Genomic DNA, 22,399 nt, shown 5'->3' with positions numbered 1-22,399 from the left:
AGAAGAACCTGTGGGATCAGACAACGAAATATCCCGGACGAGTCAGAAGACGCCACTCAAGAGGCGAAAACACGCAGAACTGGACGCACCCAGTGCCTGCCGCACTCAGCATCTTAATCACCACGTTCTTGGCTTTTCCCTGCGAGGAAGGAGCAATAGAGCGACAGGTCAGGACTTCAGTGTCATACTGTTTGAAACGTCATAACTCGGCGAGTCCGGCGTGCAATTCGACACGAGAGACGGCGAAAGCAAGAGGAAACGCAGGTTAACAGGAGGGTAATGCAACATCGCTCCCCTGCTGCCTCCTTGCTGCACGCACACGCCGCCGAGACGAGCCCATTCCGCATCGTACCTTGGCCATGGTCGCTGGTGCTCTGCCAATGAGGACCACAAAAACCTGAGGCCTATGAATTCGTACTTATACGATACACAACAGTATTTGTATCTTAAACCCACGTTTCGGTGATCGACATCCTGTAGACGAAAAGCTATTTCGACCGGAGGTTGCAGCACTTGCAAGACTTGGTTTGGGAAGATAGCGAACGGTATATTTAGTGCCTACGTGTGGTTTCTGTTGTGACCTGCGAGTTTCTGCCTGTTTGTTCATAGCTGGTCTGCCTCCTCTCATCTGTCAACATGAAAGACGCATTGGCAATGGCGTCGAACTGCAATCGAAGTGGCCTCGCCCTTGACTTCCCGCAGGACGAGTACTCGCTCATGTTCCCGCCATCTCCGGAGCATTCGCCGAGTGGTAGTAGTAGCTGCAATAGCTGGGTGTCCGGGGCAGCATCGCCTGCCCCCAGTGCCAAGAGCTCTTCGAGCTCCAGTGCCCACAGCCCCGAGACGAAGACCAAGAAGTGGGTGCGCAAGGAGAAGATCGGGCAGGGGTAGGAAGCAGCACTTGGAGCTTTGTGTGGTTGCTGTCTGGTGTCGTTGAGGCTCACAAAAGTGTTGGGAATGGACAGCGCGCAAGGTTCTATCTATCGCTGCGAGGAGACGAAGACCGGGCGAGACGTGGCTGTGAAGGTCATTTGGACGCGCGAGCTGTCACCTGCAGCAGTTGAAGCTGTTAAGAGAGAGGTGAAAACCATGAAGCGGGTGCGACACCGACATTTGGTGCGCTATCTGCAGGCGACCGAGAAGAAGCAGAGCGAACTGCGGATTTATATGGAGTTTGCACCAGGTGGTTCGCTAAGCTCTCGTTTGTCCCGTTCTGGGGCGCTACCCTTGACGCTCACGAAGCGGTATACCCGCCAGCTATGCGAAGCTCTGCAGTATCTCCATCAAAACGGAATTGCGCATCGTGATATCAAGTGTGCGAATATCCTTCTCACCGCACCCGATGATGGCTCTGGTGGTGACATCAAGCTGGGTGACTTCGGTACTTTTAAAGTCGTCGGCTGCGTTTCGCTCGTCGGAGGGCTGAAGGGTACTCCCCACTGGATGGCGCCTGAGGTGATCCGTCAACAGAATATGGAGGATGGCGGCAATCACGAGCGGTGGTTCCGTGCTGATGTGTGGAGCCTCGGTTGTGCGGTGCTTGAAATGATCACAGGGCACTCACCTTGGCAGCAGTACAGCAACCCGCTCACAGCCATGTACCAGATCGTGTCAAGTGATCACACGCCGACTATTCCAGCCGATGTTCCGGAAGAGGTACGTCGAGTACTGCTGTTTGTCTTGTGCCGTGTCCGAGCAATGAATGTTTATGTGTGTTTTGCATCTCTGTCCAATAGACTGCTTCATTCCTCAAGCTCTGCTTACAGCGAAATCCAGAGCACCGCGCAACTATCAAGCAGCTTCTTGCTCATCCGTTTGTCCAAATTGCTGCTGAAAACTTGTGCAAATCGAAAGCGAGAACGTCAAAACACCGGATCAAGCGTCTTGGAGACACAAAAGTCAACAGCGTGGCTGCGGCATGCAATCAGCAAAGTTCGCACTCATTGCCCTCTACACCGAACATGAAGGCCACGAAGGCTGGAAACGATTTGGCCCCAGAGCCAGAGCCACACGAGGATTCATCGACGCATTCGCATATGGAAAGCCCCAGCAGACTCAAGGCTGTCTACTTGAAACCTTTGTCCCCGCGGACGTCACTGCGAGAGGACAATAAGAGGATACCACAACCACCAGCACTTCAGCTCGTCCGAGAGAACGTGTTGGGGTCCCCTCAAACAAGATCTCCAGCGAAACTTCGGCTGCCTCGAACTCCCAGGTAAGAAGCGACGGGGTGGTTCGTTGTCACGTGCCAAACTTGCTCACGGGTTCCATTTGCTTGAAATTTGCGTAGATTGAAGCCGCTTGGGGCGATGAAGAAACCAATCGCTTCGACGATCACCAACCAGGACACAAACGCCAAACCTCCGTCCATGAGCTCGGCAGCAGGAAGCATCATGGGGCCGAAAATGCCTGCAACCCTTTCACGAGGAACGTCTGCCAGATCGAGACGACTACCGAGGCTGCTTGACCTGAAGACTGGAAAGGATCGCGAAACCCTCTCAGTTTCACCCAATAGGTTGAGACGGATCGCCACAGCACCAACAGCACCAACGAACTTGGACTCTGGTGAAGACATTTTCCCGGATACCATCCGACTGCCTCCGCTGAGCGCCCGGCCAGCAAAAACTCGGTGCAGTTCTGCGTCCAACTCAGCACGTAACACCTAAAAGCGAACGTGCAACCACGAAGTCTGCAATCAAGGTGAATAAATACTAAAGTCATGCAATACAAATGCAACTTCTCACAGTCTCCGAGCGCTGTATCGTCTCGGGCTTCTCGGGCCTCCTCCAGCTATGGGTTTAGTCTTCACAGTGCTTCACGGTCAGAAGTAGTTGCTTGTGTGCACGAACAGTTCTGGTCTGCTGCTAAAACCTCCGTCGTGTCGCCTGGGCTCCCTCACCGGCTCCTCCTTGTCGTACGCTTCGTCCTCCACTAAATTTGGGCCGCTGGCTGCTGCGATCTGATGCCACGGGATCTCAATGGACAGCCACATGGCCATGAGCAGCACTCCAACGAGCGCCAGTGGCGACATACCCGCCAGCAGCGGGCCGCGCAGCACGCCGTCCAGGCGTCCGGAACTCTCCAGAACCCCCACGAGCAGCGCTGCCAGCCAATGGCCGACGCGTCTGCGCCACAGATAGGGCAGCTCTTGATCTGCAAAGTAGAGCATCACCAGCACCTCCACCAGCTCGTAGTAGAAGGCCAAAGCGGCCGCTTGCCGCCAATAGGACGGCGTAGGCGTCGTTACGGTCGCGAAAACCGCGACGCCGCCCAATGTGGCGCCCCAGATGAAGACGCGCGCCCAGAAGAGCAGCCAGAGCACCACTTTTTTGTCTTTGCGGCGCTCGAAGACGCACGGGAATCTGCGTTGCCACTGGCGCAGCCCCTCGGCCAGGCCGTGGTACACGACGGCGCAGCACGCGGCCTTGAGCTGCAGCTCCGACGGCAGTAGACGTCCCCAGGCCAGCAGCATCACGCAGGCGCCTAGCACGCGCGCGAGCAGCAGGCGGCGCTGGATCTCGAGCGTCAGCACGGAGGCGCTCAGCACCACAAGCCACGCAAGCAGCACGGGCATTGATCAGGCGGTTGTTATTGTAGACTTGGGAATTGTATGTTGCAAATGGAGAGCGGTAGTGAGCTACAAAGTGGGAGCGGTGAGGAGTTGGGGCGAATGCGAGGAAAGTGTTGCAGAATGGGAGAAGATGCTGTAGTTCTTGCAAAAGCGCTATAACGTTAGGGGCGATTTTGATTGACCAAGCGGCACTGTGACCAAAGACACACGTGTTTCCTAAACGCAGGCTGAGAAGCGTATGGCCATGGCGTATGAAAAAGTTGACCGTGTATGCCGTAGATCTTAAGCTTAGCGCAAGTTTGCACGATCGGTTCAAACACGTCATAACACCGAGACGCTTTGCAAGAGTTCTGCCTGATGTTGAGACGTGAAGATGCACGGGATGCACTTTCAAAATTGAAATGTACATCTGGAGGTTGGCAGTGGGCAGAAGAAGACAGCGACAGCAACCGCCAGTGTCTTGGTCGACATGTGCTTCAGGCTGCAGCCGCCGCTGCTTTCGGACAGCTGGAGCTGGTTGCAGACTGCAATGCAGTGGCTCGACGCGCGACACCTTTGCGTTGTGATTGCCGCCCTTCCGATGCAACCCGACGACGGCCAAGCAGAGAAGGGTGGCTGGAGACTTTCAAACTTCGGTGGCGGGCGAGCCCCGACGAACGCCCGAGCGACCGCTTTGCCCCGCCGAAACGCGGTTCGTTGAACCCATCGCGGCCAGCGTGGCGACGGTCGACACGTCGCCATTTGGCGCCGACACCTTCTTCGCGCAGTGTGTAATAGCGTACAGTTGGTCCCACCTTCCGTTACAGCAGAACCGCATCTACATCCTCATCCAAATCATCTCTCGCAGTTAGTATTTCATACAAAATCAAGTAGTTACCACTTTCCCGCTCATATCAATTTTTTCAGGGTGCTTGAAACGAAAGCCCTCGGCATCTGATACTTGGCGCTCATTATTGAGATCGCCGCGTCCCGACCGCCGACACCCATGGCCGACGCCGCTGACGCGCTACAGACGGCGCAAACGGGCGTGGATGTACGCCTGGACGAGCGCAAGATGTACGTGGTGGAGTGGGCGGACGGCGCGGCCTTCGGCTTCACCGTGACGCCCGTGCAGTCGGACCGGGGCACCGTCCTGTGCCTCGCGCGCCGCACCGCCACGAGCGCCACCGCCGGCATACAGGACGTCGTGCCGGGCGACATGCTCATCGCTATCGGGGACGAGAAGGTGTACCACTTGGGCGCAGGCAACGCCACCAAGCTGCTGCGGTCGGTGCAGAAGCCCGTGCGTTTGACGCTGCAGCTGTCGCCCTACGGCGCCGCCGCCAAGGACCTGCCGGACCTCGCCCCCAACGAGTACACGTACTTATGGGAGTCGGGTCCGCTGGGCATCGTCCTGACCACGGACCCCAAGAGCAAACTGCCGCTGGTCAAGAGGTTCACGGGCAAGGCGGACAGCCCCGCGCTCGAGAGGGACGTCAAAGTTGGCCACGAACTCGTGTACGTGAACCAGATGCCCACGAGCGACCACTCCATCTCAGCCATCATTGGCATTATCAAGGAGCTGCCCAAGCCCATCACGCTGCGCTTCAGGAAACCTCTGGCCGAGGAGCTGCAGATGCAGCTGCCGGAGCTCTCCGACGGAGAGTACGACTTTTTGTGGGAGTACGGCTCGCTCGGACTTGTGGTCGGCACGTCGGCCGACGGACTGCCCTACGTGCGGTCGTTTACGGGCAAGGGCACGTCCAAGCAGCTCGCTCAGGTGCAGGAGAACGACGAGATCATCCTCGTGAACGACAGGTCGGCCAAGGAGCACGGCTTCCATGAGACCATGCAGTACATTATGAACGTGCCCAAGCCGGCGGTGATCCGGTTCCGTCGACCTATGGCCAACAGGAGCAAGGCCGACAAGTCTGTGGACAGCGCGACTGCGCAGATGGCAGCTGTGAGTATGGGGGCCCCGCCTCAACCACAGCGAGCGCCGTCTCCAGTGCATCGCTCAGCAAGCGCTGCAAGCGCACCACCCGCACCCATGCCTGTACGGAGCCACTCGTCTTCGCGTAGTAACTCGGCTGCTAGTGAGAATGAGGCCACGCCTGGCTTGCTGGGGTACCGAAGCGCGCGCAGCAATAGCTCCTTCAACGGATCTCGCCACCAGCATTCCAGTAAGTACCAGCTTCAGTCGCAGCACCAGCCTGCGCAGGTGACCGAAGACTTGTCGTTTGGTCAGACGCAGGGCTATGGAGACAGCGGTCACCAGTCTCAGCCGCAGCGGCAATCCCCGTACCAGGCATCGCCACTGCAGCAACAATCGTCGTTCCAGCAGACACCACCGCAGCCTCAGCAACAGCTCTATCAGCAGTCGTCGTTCCAGCAGACACCACCGCAGCCTCAGCAACAGCTCTATCAGCAGTCGTCGTTCCAGCAGACACCGCCGCAGCCGCAGCAGCAGCTCTATCAGCAGTCGTCATTCCAGCAGTCTCAGCCTGCGCCACCGATGGAAGAAGAAGAGTTCTTTGAGATCGACTCGAACGCGTACTACCAGATTCAGTGGCCCGACGGTCCGTTCGGCTTCACCGTGCGCGAGGCGCAGTCGAAGCAGGGCGCGGTGGTCCTCGTCACTAAGCGCACGGGCAAGAGCACGTGTGCCGGTCTGCGGCGTGTGGCCGTGGGTGACATCCTGATCAAGATCGGCGACAAGGACGTTCGTCAGCTAGGGTTCGAGCGCTCCACGATGCACCTGCGCAACGTGCCCAAGCCCGTGGTGCTGACTTTCCAAGCCATCGATTAGCAGATGCAACGGACACGAGAGAAGGATCAGAGACCAGCAATGGTTTGTTTGTTTAGGGGGTCGCCATCGAGTAGCGAGCGAGTAGCGGCGTAGAGGATACAGGACATATTGAGTCAATCGTTATCACAACTAATGTTGCACTACTGTGTGAGAATCGACGGCTGCTGCAGAGATGTAACAAGTCATCGCAGAAAATAGAGCTTGGCTCGTTTTGCATGGGTAAAGGCACGTGCGAACAGCGCGACTATCAAACAGTATTTTTGTTGTCGAATAGGTTCGAGTCGTTACGGCTCTCTCTCCTTAGCGGCTCAGACTGGCACCTCGCACTCTTGGCGGCACTGGGGAAGCTGCAGTCCAGCGCTCAGAGTCAATCTCGCAGCTTCGAGGCAACGACATGACGGACCAAGTCCCTGCAGGTTTCAATGAGAAGTACCGCATCGGACGCGTCATCGGCGAAGGTGCTGTTGCAGTCCACAGTCTCCTGATACGGGCCTGTCCTGTCCTAACTTCTGCGTGTTTCCAGGCAACTTTTCCATCGTGAAGGAGTGCACGAATCGCAGCTCGGGCGACCGGTTCGCTGTCAAGTGCATCAACAAGGCGGCGCTCAACCCGAAGGACCGCAGCAACCTGGTGCAGGAGATCGAGATCCTCAAGGACGTACGTCCTGCGTCCTGCAAACTGCAGTGGTACCCTCGTTCTAACTGTCCTATGACTGCAGATGAGTCACCCGAACATCATCAAGCTGTTTGACGTGTACGACGGAGACGGCCCCATGTGCTTCTTGGTCATGGAGTACGCCGAGGGAGGCGAGCTCTTTGACCGCATCATCGCCAAGGAGTACTACACCGAGGCGGAGGCCAAGAAGGTGGTGAAAGTCGTGGCCAAAGTGCTGCGATACTGCCACTCGGAAGGAGTGACCCACCGCGACCTCAAGCCGGAAAACCTACTCTACGCAGATGAGACCGAGAACGCGGTGATCAAGATCGCTGACTTCGGGTTCGCCAAGTTGGTCACGGAGGAGACCAACATGTCCACGATGTGCGGCACCCCCGGTTACTATGCGCCCGAGATCGTCCGCAAGCTGCCGTACGACAGCAAGTGCGATATCTGGAGTCTCGGTGTCATCGCCTACATCCTGCTGTGTGGGTTTCCCCCGTTCTACGACGAGAACCAAGTGGAGGAGATGCGGAAGGTTCGTAGTCTTGGCTGCGTACTCTTGTTGCAACTTACAGTGCTGACACTTTTCTCTCGTGGATAGATTCTCAATGGCGACTTTGAGTTTGTGGCGCCGTATTTTGATGGCGTCTCGCAGCAGGCCAAGGACCTCATCTGCAAGATGCTGGTGGTGCAGCCGTCGAAGCGGCTGACAGCTCAGGATGTGCTCGACCACCCGTGGTTCAACGACATTAAGGATGCAGACGACGACGCCCCTGTGCTCTCGGTGGGTAAGAACATGAAGGTGGCACGACGTCTGACTGCACGCAGCAAGTTTCGCGCTGGCGTGGGTGCCGTCATGGCTGTGACCAAGACTCAGCGACTGCTGAGGGCTGCTCGTAGCCCGCCGACTTAGGTTTCATCATGGTGGCATGCTGCGATGATTTCGATTGCTTGGCCTGATTGAGCGCACATCGTGGATTGCCACGAATGCTATTATCATAACAAAAACAATTTTATTCGCAACGTGTTTGCTCAGCTTAATTAATTTGTTGTAAGAGATGACAACTTCGCCAACTACGACTCATCGAACTCAGGTTCGCCTCCGCAGGGACAGACAGCATCAGCATGGCCTTGAGTTGCAGTCTACCAATGCTCTGTTGCATATTCCCGTTGGAGACCGTTTCTGCTTACACAGAGGAATCAGGTTTTGCAGACTCGCGGGAGCAAATAGCCCAGACAAACTAGAATGGATAAACAGAGATGCCGACGAGAACCTGGCATTCATAGAGGACGTGAAGGCTGGTTTTAAAAGCTGTTGATTACACTTGCTGCAGGTTCAGTACATTTGTATGATGCCCGCATCTGGCTTGCAGCGAAATATCGATCACCGGGTGTTCACGGATTCCAGTGTCTCTGCTCTCCTGCGCCATGCAACGCAACGGGCAAAAAACCTTAAATACAGTAACCAACTCTTCAAGTGTTCTAGTACATGTACTGTACAAACCTTACGAGTGATCATGATCGCCACGAAGGATGAACCCGGTAGCAACAGCAGGTTTCGACCATACCGGGTGGAGGCAAATACCCATGCATCTGGCGCACTTTTGACATAGTGGTGATGGAATCTGCCAGTTTTACTGCAGTACACGTATCCAGACCTTCAGAGCCGGCTACCTTCTGCTCCATCACCCGTTAGATTTGAGATGCGGTCGCAAGTGACCCCAATCTTTCACACGAAGACGTGTAAACGAGTGTTTACCGGACACCCGTGCTGAGGCTCGTCATCCGTCCAAACGTTGGAGCTGAAGCCTGAATAACCAGCTCACTTGCAATTTCCCCAGCTCCCCCACAAGCACCTCCGCCTACCGCGCCTCGAACAAGATCATGTCTGCTACTCGACGAGTGACCGTTCTCCTAACCTGGGTTGTCGCTATCACCTTGGCACAAACCTGCTTGAACTGCGCTGCATCCGTTGTCACTGGCACCCCATCAGGATTCGCGGTCGGCACTACGGGTGGAGGCAACGCGACGCCTGTATACCCAACCAGTATCAAGGAACTCGCCACCTTCCTCAACGACAACATCCCTCGCGTTGTAGTTCTCAGACAGGAGTTCAACTTCATCAACACGGAAGGCTCAACCACCGAAAAGGGCTGCCGTCCGAAAAACAACCTCGACTGCATCGCCAAAAAGAGCGGTTTCCAAGGACAAGACGCTATTCAGCCGAACTTCAGCCAGTGCGACGGCAAAACTATCAATGTGACCTATGACAAGGCAGCTATCACCCCCCTTTCCATCGGCAACAACAAGACATTGGTCGGAGAAGGCGCCAAGGGCGTTCTCAACGGCAAGGGCATCCTCATCAAGGGCAGCAACGTCATCGTTCAAAACATCCACATCACCAACTTGAACCCGCATCTCGTCTGGGGTGGCGATGGAATCACGATTCGAAGTGAGGGCGGCGTCGCGCCGAAGGGCGTCTGGATCGACCACGTGAAGGTTTCTAGTCTCGGACGGCAGATGCTTGTCATCAACTTTTCAGGAGCCACCGGCGTCACGATCAGTAACTGTGACTTCGATGGCAACACGAAGTACTCGGCTTCTTGCGATGGTCATCACTACTGGGGATTCCTGATTCTAGGCAAGCACACGGAGATGAGTATGCTTAGCAACTATATTCACAAGGCATCAGGACGCTCCCCAAAGATCGGGGGTCACGACGGAGAGGAGTCTGTCGTTCACGCTGCAAACAACTATTTCGCCGACAACTCGGGCCATGCCTTCGACGTCGCAACCGGTGGGTACGTCTTGGCGGAGGGAAACTACTTTGATTCCGTCAAGATACCGAGCCAACCTGACCCGAAAGGAAACTTTTTTATCCCGGATGCAGCCGGGAAATGCCAAGCGATTATCGGCCGCCAATGCAAGCTGAATGTGCTTGCCAAGAGCGGAACATTCACGGGCAACTCGGCAGAGGCTGCGACCAAGAAGATCAGCAACTATAAGGTGCGTATTGGTGGCACTCAGGTGGGTGCCCCAGCTCAGTTGTCAGCAGCGACCGGGAACTTCGGCGTTGGTGCTCTTGGTGGTAACAGCGTTGATCAATCAAGCATCATTGGAACCGCAGCAAAGTCAGTCAAATAGATGGTAGAAAGAGAGTACTACATATGGCATAGATTACTTTTTCGTGAAACAAGTATAGATGTTCGAGCTAACATACATGTTATGCCAATTCAACAATGACAGCGATAGGCCTGCAGGTACAAGGCGCAAGTTACCTGCATGACAAACAAACGACTGCAGTGGTCTGGTAAGATAGCTAGACCACTGCCACCGCGAGATTGGAAACCCTTCGGGATTACCTTATCGGCGCTTAAATCGTGAACTGAAACCGACCGCGCATTTTACATGTGCGTTGTGTCATTGTGCATGTGCTTCATCACCAACGAAAAACAGATGGATCACTGTGGCGACAGCTCGCTTCACGGTGCCCAAAGCCCCGCAAAACTATTGAAGCACTGAAAGACGGCCTTCTACTATAATAGCAGTCACCCCGCCTCGAAGCGCAGACAACGCCAACGTATTCAGCACAGCGAAGATCTGAAGCCCCTCCAAGATAGCTGAGTTTCGTCACGTCTGGTGTTGTTAGCGCAAAGTGTAACATTCGCTAGCATGACTGTACGCGTTCCCTTTACTCTTGAGCGGACGAAATGCTGCATCAAAAATGCGAATAGAGCTTGGAAGCCTTTCGCACTCGGAGCAACCATTGCTGCGATTAACAAGTTCTAGCAGAGTGATCGACTTGCCACACCCTGTACCGGTCATGCGAACCGTGTAGAGGAATCCGCTCCTCAGATCCAGCCGCGATCATCTAGAGATGAACAGTTTAAGCGTTATCTCAAGACGCGTTAGCTTTTTCTAGATCTGCTGGCACAATGGCACTCTGACTGCATTCTATGCGCATTACTACAGGCAAGTCTCGGTGGGGGGCTGTGTACTCCTTGGCTTCGTGGGCTTTCGCCCATCGAAAATAAGGCGTAAGCATCTGGTCGATCTCACTACACATCACTTCCCGTTTTGCTCTCCTCCCTCAAGCACGCCTCGTCCATTACTGGTTTTACCCCAGTACCAGAACGCCCCACCTAGACGAGCAAGATGCTGAGCTACAGCCGCCACGCAGGCGTGATCGTGGGTTCGTTTGTCGCGATGGTGCTGACGCAGAACTCCATCGCTAGCGCAGCCTCTGTGGTCACCGGTACGCCGACAGGCTTTGCGGCCGGAACCACTGGCGGCGGCGATGTCGAGCCCGTGTATCCCACGACCATCGAGGAGCTTTCGACGTACCTCAGCGATGATGAGCCTCGCGTTATCGTCTTGAAGCAGGAGTTCAACTTCATCGATTCGGAAGGCTCAACCACCGAGGACGGCTGCCGTGGGAAAAACAACCTCGACTGCATCGCCAAGAAGAACGGGTTCCAGGGCCAAGACACGATTCAAACGTCTTTCAGCACGTGTGACGGCACGACGATCGAAGTGACGTACGACAAGGCAGCTAAGACCCCGCTCAAGGTTGCTAGCAACAAGACCCTCGTCGGCGAAGGTACCAGCGGTGTACTTACTGGCAAGGGTATCGAAATCAAAGGCAACAACGTTATCGTGCAGAATATTCACATCACGAACCTGAATCCGCACGTTGTGTGGGGTGGAGATGCCATTGGTATCAGCGGAGACGATGACGTTATCCCTACAGGCATTTGGATTGATCATGTCAAAGTCACCAGCGTGGGGCGGCAGATGATCGTGGTGAACTTCTCCGGTGCGTTGGGCGTCACGGTCAGTAACTCGGACTTTGACGGTACCACCAAGTATTCGTCGTCGTGCGACGGACACCACTACTGGGGCTTCATTGTTACGGGTGCGAAGACGGAGGTGACACTGGTGGGAAATGCCATTCACGGGATGTCAGGACGTTCACCCAAGATCGGGGGCTCGGAGGACAACGTCATCGCAGTCCACGCCGTGAACAACTACGTCTACGACAACACCGGCCATGCCTTCGACGTATCGCAACGGGGATACGTCCTGGCAGAAGGCAACTACTTCGATTCCGTCAAGACGCCAAACCAACCTGATCCGGATGGAAACCTCTTCGTGCCTGCTGCGGCCGGAGACTGCCAAGCCACCATTGGCCGCGACTGTGAGCTGAACGTGCTCACCGATAGCGGCACCTTCAGCAGCAACTTGGAAGACGCGGCGAAAACGCAGATCAGCACGTACAAAACGCAGATCGGTGGGCTCACGGTCACGGGTGCCTCGAAATTGTCGGTGGCGAGCGACAACTTTGGCGTCGGTGCCTTGGACACCAACAGCGTTGCGCAGGCGAGCGGTTCGGGTGGCGTTGTGGCGACGAGTACAGACTCCTCCGCAGCCACCCAAGGTACGGAAGCTCCTTCTGTCACCGCAGCAGCACAAGAAACGTCTACCCCAGTAACAACGGCGTTGCCCTCTACGGATTCGTCCGCTTCAGCCGCAACGGATGCCTCGTCGGCGCATGAATCGGCATCGACGGAGGCGACAGAAGTCCCAGCAATGTCGGGCTCAGGCTCAGAGGCAACGGAATCCCCAACACCCGCGACCACTGACACTCCAGCAACGACAGAGGCACCTTCAACGGAAGCCCCTTCGGCAACAGGTCAAATCCAGACCAGCACTTCGACCAGTTCCAGCTCGAGCGTTGTAGGTTCTGCCACCGGTTTCGCGGCAGGCACCACGGGCGGCGGCAACACTGAGCCAGTGTTCCCAACCACCATCAAAGAGCTGGGCACCTATCTCAGCGACGACGAACCACGCGTTGTCGTTCTCAAGCAGGAGTTCGACTTCATTGATTCGGAAGGCTCGACGACGGAAAAGGGCTGCCGTGGAAAAAACAGCCTTGACTGCCTTGCCAAGAAGAACGGGTTCCAGGGGCAGGACACGATCCAGACAGACTTTAGTAAGTGTGACGGCACTGTCATGGACGTGACCTACGACAAGGCGGCCATCACACCAATGACCATCGGTAGCAACAAGACGCTCATCGGCGAAGGCACCAAGGGCGTACTCAACGGCAAGGGAATTCTCATCAAGGGCAACAACGTTATCATCCAGAACATTCACATCACCAACTTGAACCCGCACCTCGTCTGGGGCGGAGACGCCATCGGCATCAGTGGGGATAACGATGCCGTGCCTACGGGGATCTGGATTGACCACGTCAAGGTCTCTAGCATCGGGCGTCAGATGGTTGTGACGCACTTCAGTGGCGCCTCGGGTGTGACGATCAGTAACTCCGACTTCGACGGCAACACCAAGTTCTCCTCGTCCTGCGATGGGCGCCACTACTGGGGGTTCTTGATCCTGGGCAAGACGACTGAGATGAGTTTGCTGGGCAACTTTGTCCACATGACCTCGGGCCGCTCTCCGAAAATCGGAGGAACTGCTGGGGACGTCTCTGTCGTCCATGCAGCCAACAACTACTTCGACGACAACACCGGCCACGCCTTCGATGTGGCAACCGGTGGCTATGTCCTAGAGGGTAACTACTTCGATTCCGTCAAGACTCCGAACCAACCCGACCCGGAAGGAAACATCTTTGTGCCTGCTGCTGCTGGAGACTGCCAAGCGAGCATCGGTCGCGATTGCGAGGTCAATGTACTTACTGACAGCGGAACATTCGCTAGCAACTCGGAGGACGCTGCAACCCAACAGATTGGTGCGTTCAAGACGCAGATCGGCGGGACGAAGGTGGCCGCCGCAGCTCAAGTCTCGGCGGCCACTGGCAATTTCGGCGTTGGTGAACTGGGCAGCGACAGTGTGACCCAGCAAGCGACCACCACAGGCAGTAGCGATACTCAAGGAGCGATGGCGCCCACTGCCACGCAATCCACGCAGGAGACGACGGCCCCTACAACAACGGGGTCATCTTCCTGAGGGATGCACCTCAAGCCACCAACGCCCCTGTGGCGACGACTGTGGCAACTTCGACGGACATACCTTTGGGTACTGTAAAGCCGTACGCAGACGACTCGGCATCTGGAAGCTCGGTTCTGCAATGGGGTCATGTGACCCAAACAGCGGCCTCAACAAGCTCGGACAACTAGGCTGTCAAGTCTTCAGATCATGTAGTGAATTCTGAACAATCTTGATGTTTGTAGCGTACATTTTGCAGCGAATACAAGTTTTGTTCGCATTACATTTTTCGATGCTCCTCGTTTTCAGTGAACCATATTCGAATCAAGAAAACGCTACTTCTCAAGATCTGTTTTGACTTAAGGGTTTTGCTCACATACTGCAGTCACGACTACATGTAGCAGGTAGCCGATGAGTTGCAGTCGAGTACGATGAAGGTCAAAAGTGCTATATTTCTGCTAAACACTTATAGAGCATTGGCTGTACTGATTAACAAATACACACTACCGATTAGCAATTTCCCCAAAGTTCTACATAGCAGTGTCGAAAAAATTGCAGAACAAATCACAAAAATTCATTCGAGCAAGTATGGCCGGTCGACCGCGCGTGGTGCGCGTGCAGCCTGCCGACGCGATCGCGGAGCCCACGCGGCCGGTGCAGCGGCGCGAGGCCGTGAGTTACGTGCGCAAGCTGGAGGTCGTGGCGTTCTACGAGGCGCGCAAGAGTCTGGACGAGACGGTGGCACACTTTTTCCCGGACGCGGCCGCGTCCCAGGTGCGCGCCAAGAAGCAGCTCGTGATGCGCTGGCGGCGCGAGCGCGGCAAGATCGCGGCCATCTGCGAGGCTGGCGGTGGACGCAAGACCAACGACCGTAAGGTCGGCATGGGTGCGACGCTGTCGGCCGACGCGGAACAGCGCATCGTCGACTGGCTGCACGAGGAGCACGCGGCCGACCGCGCCGTGTCGGCCAAGCGGCTCTCAGAGCGCGCCATGCAGGCCGCGCAGGAGGATAAACTGCACCCGGACTGCTTCAAGGCCTCGTGGACGTGGAGACAGTCGTTTCTGAGGCGACACGGCTTCGTGCAGGGGGCTCAAGGAGGACAGCCGACGGACCCGACACCGACAGGAACGACATTGTAGGAATGGAAGTAGTTGAGTGATATATTACTGAGTGTTCATGTAGGGGCTAGTAGTAGTAGACGCCGGCTTTGACCATAGCGGAGGCGAAGCGGGTTTCCTCGCAGCTCTTGGTGGGCTTCCGCTTGGTGACCATTGTGGGCGGGTTCCACCCGAGCGTCAAGGAGTCCGTGACGGGAGCGAGTGCCTTTTCTCGAGGGTCTTTTTCCATGCGCTGGTGCTTGACCAACTTCGCGCGGAAGTCGAGGTTCGACACGAACTCGCGCATTGGGACTCCGTCTTTCAGGTACGCGTTGTGCGAGGCGGCAGACTGCATGGACTGCGAGTGGCGGCATATTTCTTCCATTTGGGCCAGGAAGGGGCCGAGTTTGATGGACTGAGAGGCGTCGGAGCCATTCTGGAGACGGAAGGATTGCTCGACGAGAGTTCGCACGCTGGCGGGGACGTTGTCGACACCTTTCGGGCACTGGTAGAGGAACCGCAGCATATCGGGTAACTGCGTGAGCGTAATGGTGGCTGAATCAAGTTCTGCGTTCGCGGCCAGGGCCTCTTCGTCGCTCTCTGAGTACAGTGTGAAGCCTGGTCGATAGGCTTGCATGAAGGCGCCCTGGAAGTCGCGCGACTGGAAGGTATGGATGGGCGTCTCCTTCACTGGGTCGAAGGGGCTTTGCGAGCCGAGGAGAGTGAGGCCAAAGAAGGCGGACATGCTTGTCTGGACTGAGCGGAGCGCTTGCTTCAGTCACTGGTTGCGAGGCGCTAGTCTTTCACGTTGTGTGCTGGAGAGAATGTGAGGCAGGTCCAATTCTGGAGTGCTGCATTTCAACGGAGGCAAGTTTGCTGGGCTGCAAATAGTGACGAGGCCGAACCACTAAAAATACGAACAAGCGTCAAAGATGCAGTGGAAGGAAGCAACTTTGACGACATCCTCGATGGCCAGGAACGACCTGCGATTCAGAACAGCGTATTGCAGTCAGCGATCGGGCCACCAGCCTGCAGACCAGAGCATCATGCCACAATCGTGGTAAGCATGGATCGTGTCCATGTTTACCCATGTTTGTAAGATTACGTTGTACCCGACTCAGCTTGAAGGGTACTCTGCGTTAGTCAATGTCGGACGTCGTACACTTCTACCAATAACTACTGCAGCTTGGCTTCCGCTTTTGCTATGCTCTCAACACACCAACCGAGCGAACGATTTCTAGAGTGCCAGTGATTCGTATCCAGTATTTACGAGCTCGCTTGTTGGCGCGTTTCGTAGCGCTCGCGATATCTTGAGATGGACTTTGCCATCTGACTAAGGCGCAAAAGCTCGGCGATGTGGCGCGTTCGAACAACAAAATGCTGAGAAACGCTGTGTAATCATGCGCTTGGACTCCAAGTTGCAGACGACCACGCGACGGCTGTCCACCTTTCGATAATGACGGACCTGCTGCTCCCTCAGTCATTCTTCGACCTGCTTGGCCCCCGCTCAGTGCCATCGTTGCTCACTAGCTTTGGCGACGGCTTCGAGAAACTACGTAAGATGGTCCGAGGACTTCTCAGCGCAGTTCTTGCGGTTGCACTAGCACACCACGGATTCGCCACGGCAGTCTCAATTAACACTGGCGTAGCACCCGGGTTCGCCGCGGGCACCACTGGCGGCGGCAGTGCTGCGCCTGTTTATCCTAAAGACGTCAAGGAATTAACAACTTTCCTGAGCGATGCCGAGCCACGAGTCATCGTGCTCAACCAAGAGTTTACCTTTATCGACACAGAGGGGTCTACCACGGAAAGCGGCTGTCGACCGACAAACAACCAGCAGTGTCTCGCGAAGAAAAATGGCTTCGCGGGACAAGATGCGATTCTCATGGACGGCGACTCGGCCATGCAGCAGACGGGTGGGTGCGATAGTGGTGGCATTTCCGTGGACGTGACGTACGACAACGCGGCGAAGACACCGCTGACGGTGGCAAGCGATAAGACTTTGGTTGGTGAGGGCACGAAGGGTGTTTTGAATGGCAAGGGTCTCATTATCACCGGGAGCAACGTCATCGTTCAGAACATCCACGTCACCAACTTGAACCCTCATCTCGTCTGGGGTGGCGATGGCATCACGATTCGAAGTGAGGGCGACGTCGCGCCGAAGGGCGTCTGGATCGACCACGTGAAGGTTTCTAGCGTCGGGCGCCAGATGATTGTCATCAACTTTTCAGGAGCCACCGGCGTCACGATCAGCAACTGTGACTTCGATGGCAACACGAAGTACTCGGCTTCTTGCGATGGCCATCACTACTGGGGCTTCTTGATCTTGGGCAAAAGAACAGAGCTGAGTCTCCTTGGCAATTACATTCACCATACGTCAGGCCGCTCGCCTAAGATCGGGGGCCACGACGGTGAGATTTCAGTTGTCCATGCTGCCAACAACTATTTCTATGAGAACTCGGGTCATGCCTTCGATGTCGCAACCGGTGGGTATGTCGTGGCGGAGGGAAACTACTTTGCTTCGGTCAAGACACCAAACTTGGACGACCCGGTCGGAAATTTCCTTGTACCAACCGCAGCTGGTGACTGTCAGGCTAGCATCGGTCGCGACTGCGAGCTGAATGTACTCACTGACAGCGGCACTCTGACAGGCTATTCGCAAGACAAGGTGGCTGCGCAGATTAGCGATGTCAAGAAGACAATTACCGGCTACAAGGTGGCTGCTGCAGCTCAGTTTTCGGAGGCTAAAAGCAACTTTGGAGTGGGTGCGTTAGGGAGTAGTGCTGCTCAGTCAAGTGCAGCCAGTGGTGCTGCTACACCTGGTTCAGACGCATCTGCAGCTAAACAGGAGGCGGCCAATCACCCCAGTACCACACAAGCAGCCAAAGAGTCGAAAGCCCCCGCGACTACACAGCCCCCTACGACGAAGACCCCTGCCGCCACAGAGGTTTCCACACCTGCTCCAGTATTGACAGAAGCGCCACCTACTCAAGGATCTTTGGCGACCGAGATTCCTGACACAACAGCTCCATCAACAACAAGACTCCTTCTACGTCTACTGATGCCCCCGATCAATCTCAGACGTCAAGCGCGACAAATGCAGGAGGTGTGCCAGGATTTGGGGCTGGGACCACCGGAGGTGGCAGTGCAACACCCGTTTACCCCAAAACAGTTAAAGAGCTCTCTACGTACCTCAGTGACGCCAAGCCACGAGTCATCGTGCTCAACCAGGAGTTTACCTTTATCGACACAGAGGGGTCTACCACGGAAAGCGGCTGTCGACCGACAAACAACCAGCAGTGTCTCGCGAAGAAAAACCGCTTCGCGGGACAAGATGCGATTCTCATGGACGGCGACTCGGCCATGCAGCAGACGGGTGGGTGCGATAGTGGTGGCATTTCCGTGGACGTGACGTACGACAACGCGGCGAAGACACCGCTGACGGTGGCAAGCGATAAGACGTTGGTTGGTGAGGGCACGAAGGGCGTTTTGAATGGCAAGGGTCTCATTATCACCGGCAGCAACGTCATTATCCAGAACATTCATATCACAAATCTAAACCCTCATCTCGTCTGGGGTGGCGATGGCATCTCCATCGGCGGTAGCGGAGAGGCTCCCAAGAACATTTGGATTGACCACGTGAAGATTTCGAGCGTTGGGCGTCAGATGATAGTGGTCCACTTTTCCGGCGCAACGGGAGTGACAATCACGAACTCGGACTTCGACGGCAACACCAAGTTTTCAGCTTCGTGCGACGGACACCACTATTGGGGTTTCCTGCTGTACGGCAAAACGACCCGGGTCAGTCTGCTGGGTAACTACATCCACACCATGTCTGGTCGTGGGCCGAAGATTGGAGGTGCTGCGGGCCAGAACGTCGTTGTCCACGCCGCCAACAACTACTTCTCGGATAACACAGGACATGCCTTTGACATAGCAGCCGGTGCGTACGTCTTAGCAGAGGGCAACTACTTCTCTTCGGTCAAGATACCCAATCTAGACGATCCAGCTGGGAACCTCTTCGTGCCGGTCCGTGAAAGTAATTGCAAGACTGCCCTCGGCCGCGCCTGTAAACTGAATGTACTCACAGCCAGTGGCAAGCTGGCTAGTTACTCTGCACGTGCAGCGTTGGGGGAAGTTAGCAAGTATTCGGAAGTGATCGGTGGATCTACGGTCACGGAGGCCACTCAACTCAAAGAGGCAAGCGGAAACTTTGGAGTGGGCGAACTGGTGAGTACCATCGCGCAGCCAAGTGCCACGGGTGCAGCCAAGAGCCGAAATAAAGATGCCGCGCAAGCTTCTACTGAAACGGAAGCGCCAGTTGCTAAGGAGGCGGAGGTGTTTACCAAGACCTCGGGCGCGGCCGACGCAGAGTCCAACGATGTTACTCAGTCAACGACTCAGTCGACGGAAACCCGCTCGATTGGCACGTGCAAACTCCGCAAGAGGCACTAGACCTTCATGTTGTAAAACTGTACCAAGTGCACTTTCACCGACAGAAAGAGGCGACGTATTTGATGTCGAGGTGCTGTAAGTTTAGTGGTTTCCTTGAACACGCTGCACCCTTTGTATGTCACCCAAAGCGTCATTCAACGGCAGTTCCAGACTGTGCTACTTCGACCTGCGGTCCGAGTCGAACCGTCCGACGACCATGAAACCCAATGAATGGTGAGTCCAGGATTCGATCTCTTCGGTATCGTCGTGGCGAGCGCAGCTATAGGGATATAATAGTATTCTAGACATTTCTGTTTTGCTCGAGTCTGCGCACCTTCTCGTCGCGGGCTCGCACACGAGGCGGAGATGAAGGGAGCCCCTCCTCCACAAGCGCATTGCTCTGCTCGCACTTGGTTGTTTCACAAATGCCTTTTATCACGCAACCCGAGTGATACCTCGAAGTGAATTGTTATTTTAGCCAATTGTTATACTTCATGTTAGGTTCCGATCGTTTGAACCTAGAATTTAACTTCGAATGTCAGGATACGGAAACGTAGATAGAATAGGAACATGCACCAAATCATTCATTTATTAGCATACTTATCCTGTCAATATTGGCGTTATCGATGCACTGCGGCTTCGGGACAACACCGAAGCACTGCTGCCATGGCAAAGCTTTGCGGCGGACAAGGACAGAAACTTTTCGAGCACAGCGGCGACCCAATCATGCTGCGGAAAACCAGGTTGATATGGACGTTGCCAGGCAAGTATCCCAGAGTCTACATGGAAGAAGCAAATGTAGGATAGGGAGGTGTAAGGCAGACCAGGACCAGTCTAGTAAAAAGAGATTGATTGTCGGTGGTAGCAATCCTCTCTCGTTGAGCGAAACCAAAACAAGTTGCACTGGCGGCAGTTGGCGACGGAACTGAGTTTCCTCTACATGTATTTACCCTTTATACGCAAAAATGAATTGAGATGCGGCTGCCTCGGAGCACCTTCACTACTTCACATCAAAACAATGTTCTCTATCCGCGCCGACCTGCCTAGCAGTACCCGCCAAGCCAGTCGCGCGGTCGTTTGTCGTGGACACCTGCTACCTTCAAACCGATAGCCACGCGTGATAAGTCGCCGCTCAGACGCTTGGTTTATTTGGAGGACAGCGCGCCCACACCGTAGTTCTGACTGTTGGTGCTGAGCTTCTGAGCACTCGTCGGTTGGTAGTACTTGGCCACGTTCTTGGTGTTGCTCAGAGCCGCCGACTCGCGGTTGCCCGTCAGCGAGCCGCTCTTCACCACCGTGTTCTCCACGCAGTTGCGGCCCAGCGTGGACTTGCACGCCGACTGCGTCGACGACGACGGCACGATGATGGCCCCGACCGTCTCGGCGTCGTGCTTGTTCGGGATGGCCGTGGACTCGAAGTAGTTGCCCTCCAGCAGCACGTTTCCGTTCTCGACAGCGTCGTACGAGAAGCCCGTGTTGCTGTACCAGTAGTTGTTGGCGGCGTGGACGATGGAGTTGCCGCCAACCTTCGGCGAGCGGCCCGACGTGTTGTGCACGTAGTTGTTCACGAGACTCACCTGCGTCTGCGTGCCCAGGAAGAGGAAGGTCCAGTAGTGGTTGCCGTCGCACGTGGCCGAGTACTGCGTGCGACCGTCGAACTCGGAATTGCTGATGGTCATGCTTGACGCTGGCCGAGCCGGTGGCGATCATCTGGCGACCGATGTTGGAGATCTTGAGGTGGTCGAACCACACGCGCTGCATGGGGGTCTTACCACTGTTGAGGCCTGGATGTAGATGGCGTCACCGCCCCAGATGAGGTGCGGGTTCAGCTCCGTGATGTGGATGTTCTGGATGATGACGTTGTCACCCTGGATCCACAGGCCCTTGCCCTTGATCACGCCGCTCGTGCCGAGGCCGCGGAGGGTCTTGTTGCTCGTGATCACGAGCGGGTTCTTGGAGGCCGCGAGGTCGTACGTGACCTTGACCGAGGTGCCGTCGCAGCCGCCCGTGTTGGTCATGCCGCCGCTTTGCAGAATGACGTCCTGGCCCTTGTAGCCGTTGTTCTTGGCGAGGCAGTCGCGGTTGCTCTTGGGGCGACAGCCATTCTCGGTCGTCGTGCCTTCCGTGCCGCGGAAGTCGAAGGTGGTCTTGAGCACGATGACGCGCGGCTGCGAATCCTTGAGGTAGCTCTTGAGCTCGCTGACCGAGTTGGGGTACACGGGGTTGGCGTTACCGCCGCCGGTGGTGCCTGCCGCGAGGCCGGTGCGGTGCCGGTGGAGAGGGCCTGCGTACCCTGGAGGACCAGTGCCGTGATGGTGACGACGAGGTGGAAGATCTTCATGGTGTATAGTGTGGCGAGCTGCTTGGTTTGTGCTGAGCCGGGTTGGGTTGGATTCTTGGGGCTTGTGAGGCAAAATCGACAATGAGTCTAGTGTGGCTGTCCTCTGAGCTCGTCGACTTTGGAAGCAGGCGCACGCTGAGTCAGGTGGCAGGGTGCGAGCGAGTCCAGGGAGGGGTCTTTTACTGCTCGTAAGTTGATTGCCGTTGCGCGACGGACTGTTGGCGAGAGAGCATGGGTCGGAGTGAAATTCGTTGAGGAAAGGTACGGCTGAAACACGATCGGGGTCGCTGATGCCGACCAAGTGGTCATGGAGAAGGGGTACGTCATTTCATCACACCTGCTGGGTTTACAGAGGCAACGACGGAAGCTGCGTTCACGTGGTCAGTACCGTGTGCATCGCTGAGGCAGGCTTGGTGCTTGTACGCCACGTTGGTTGTGTGAAAAGCTTCCGGGCGATAATGCACGACTATTTCTTTCAAGCATAAATTTGATACTCACCTAGAGCAGTTTTGGAAATGAAGACAGATGATGTTGTTTTCCTCTGCAGTGCGTGGCAGGTCAA

The 22,399-nt window shown here is 55.8% G+C and overlaps 6 protein-coding genes across 6 annotated transcripts; 4 read left to right on the top strand and 2 right to left on the bottom strand.

Annotated features, from left to right (window-relative positions):
- Positions 1–636: 636 nt before the first annotated feature.
- KRP23_4785 (Mitogen-activated protein kinase kinase kinase 2) lies at positions 637–2,666 on the top strand (the record flags this gene model as incomplete). The annotated part of the gene is made up of 4 exons (XM_067889784.1): positions 637–887; positions 966–1,656; positions 1,737–2,215; positions 2,291–2,666. 4 exons carry the CDS (start codon positions 637–639, stop codon positions 2,664–2,666), a joined length of 1,797 nt encoding a protein of 598 aa, XP_067746387.1.
- A 155-nt stretch (positions 2,667–2,821) lies between these two features.
- Positions 2,822–3,574, bottom strand: KRP23_4784 (uncharacterized protein; the record flags this gene model as incomplete). The annotated part of the gene is made up of 1 exon (XM_067889783.1): positions 2,822–3,574. One exon carries the CDS (start codon positions 3,572–3,574, stop codon positions 2,822–2,824), a length of 753 nt encoding a protein of 250 aa, XP_067746386.1.
- Positions 3,575–4,556: 982 nt separating this feature from the next.
- Positions 4,557–6,359, top strand: KRP23_4783 (uncharacterized protein; the record flags this gene model as incomplete). The annotated part of the gene is made up of 1 exon (XM_067889782.1): positions 4,557–6,359. The coding sequence occupies one exon, from the start codon at positions 4,557–4,559 to the stop codon at positions 6,357–6,359; it is 1,803 nt and encodes a 600-aa protein (XP_067746385.1).
- Positions 6,360–6,753: 394 nt separating this feature from the next.
- KRP23_4782 (Calcium/calmodulin-dependent protein kinase type 1) lies at positions 6,754–7,929 on the top strand (the record flags this gene model as incomplete). The annotated part of the gene is made up of 4 exons (XM_067889781.1): positions 6,754–6,817; positions 6,883–7,016; positions 7,078–7,551; positions 7,618–7,929. 4 exons carry the CDS (start codon positions 6,754–6,756, stop codon positions 7,927–7,929), a joined length of 984 nt encoding a protein of 327 aa, XP_067746384.1.
- A 6,623-nt stretch (positions 7,930–14,552) lies between these two features.
- On the top strand, positions 14,553–15,104 carry KRP23_4781 (uncharacterized protein; the record flags this gene model as incomplete). Its single annotated transcript, XM_067889780.1, has 1 exon — positions 14,553–15,104. The coding sequence occupies one exon, from the start codon at positions 14,553–14,555 to the stop codon at positions 15,102–15,104; it is 552 nt and encodes a 183-aa protein (XP_067746383.1).
- Positions 15,105–15,150: 46 nt separating this feature from the next.
- Positions 15,151–15,807, bottom strand: KRP23_4780 (uncharacterized protein; the record flags this gene model as incomplete). Its single annotated transcript, XM_067889779.1, has 1 exon — positions 15,151–15,807. One exon carries the CDS (start codon positions 15,805–15,807, stop codon positions 15,151–15,153), a length of 657 nt encoding a protein of 218 aa, XP_067746382.1.
- Positions 15,808–22,399: the final 6,592 nt, after the last annotated feature.

Source organism: Phytophthora ramorum (assembly GCF_020800215.1).
Source record: "Phytophthora ramorum isolate Pr-102 chromosome Unknown Phyram_PR-102_s0004, whole genome shotgun sequence".
NCBI classification, from domain to species: domain Eukaryota; phylum Oomycota; class Peronosporomycetes; order Peronosporales; family Peronosporaceae; genus Phytophthora; species Phytophthora ramorum.
This window is presented reverse-complemented; position numbering and strand designations above follow the sequence as displayed.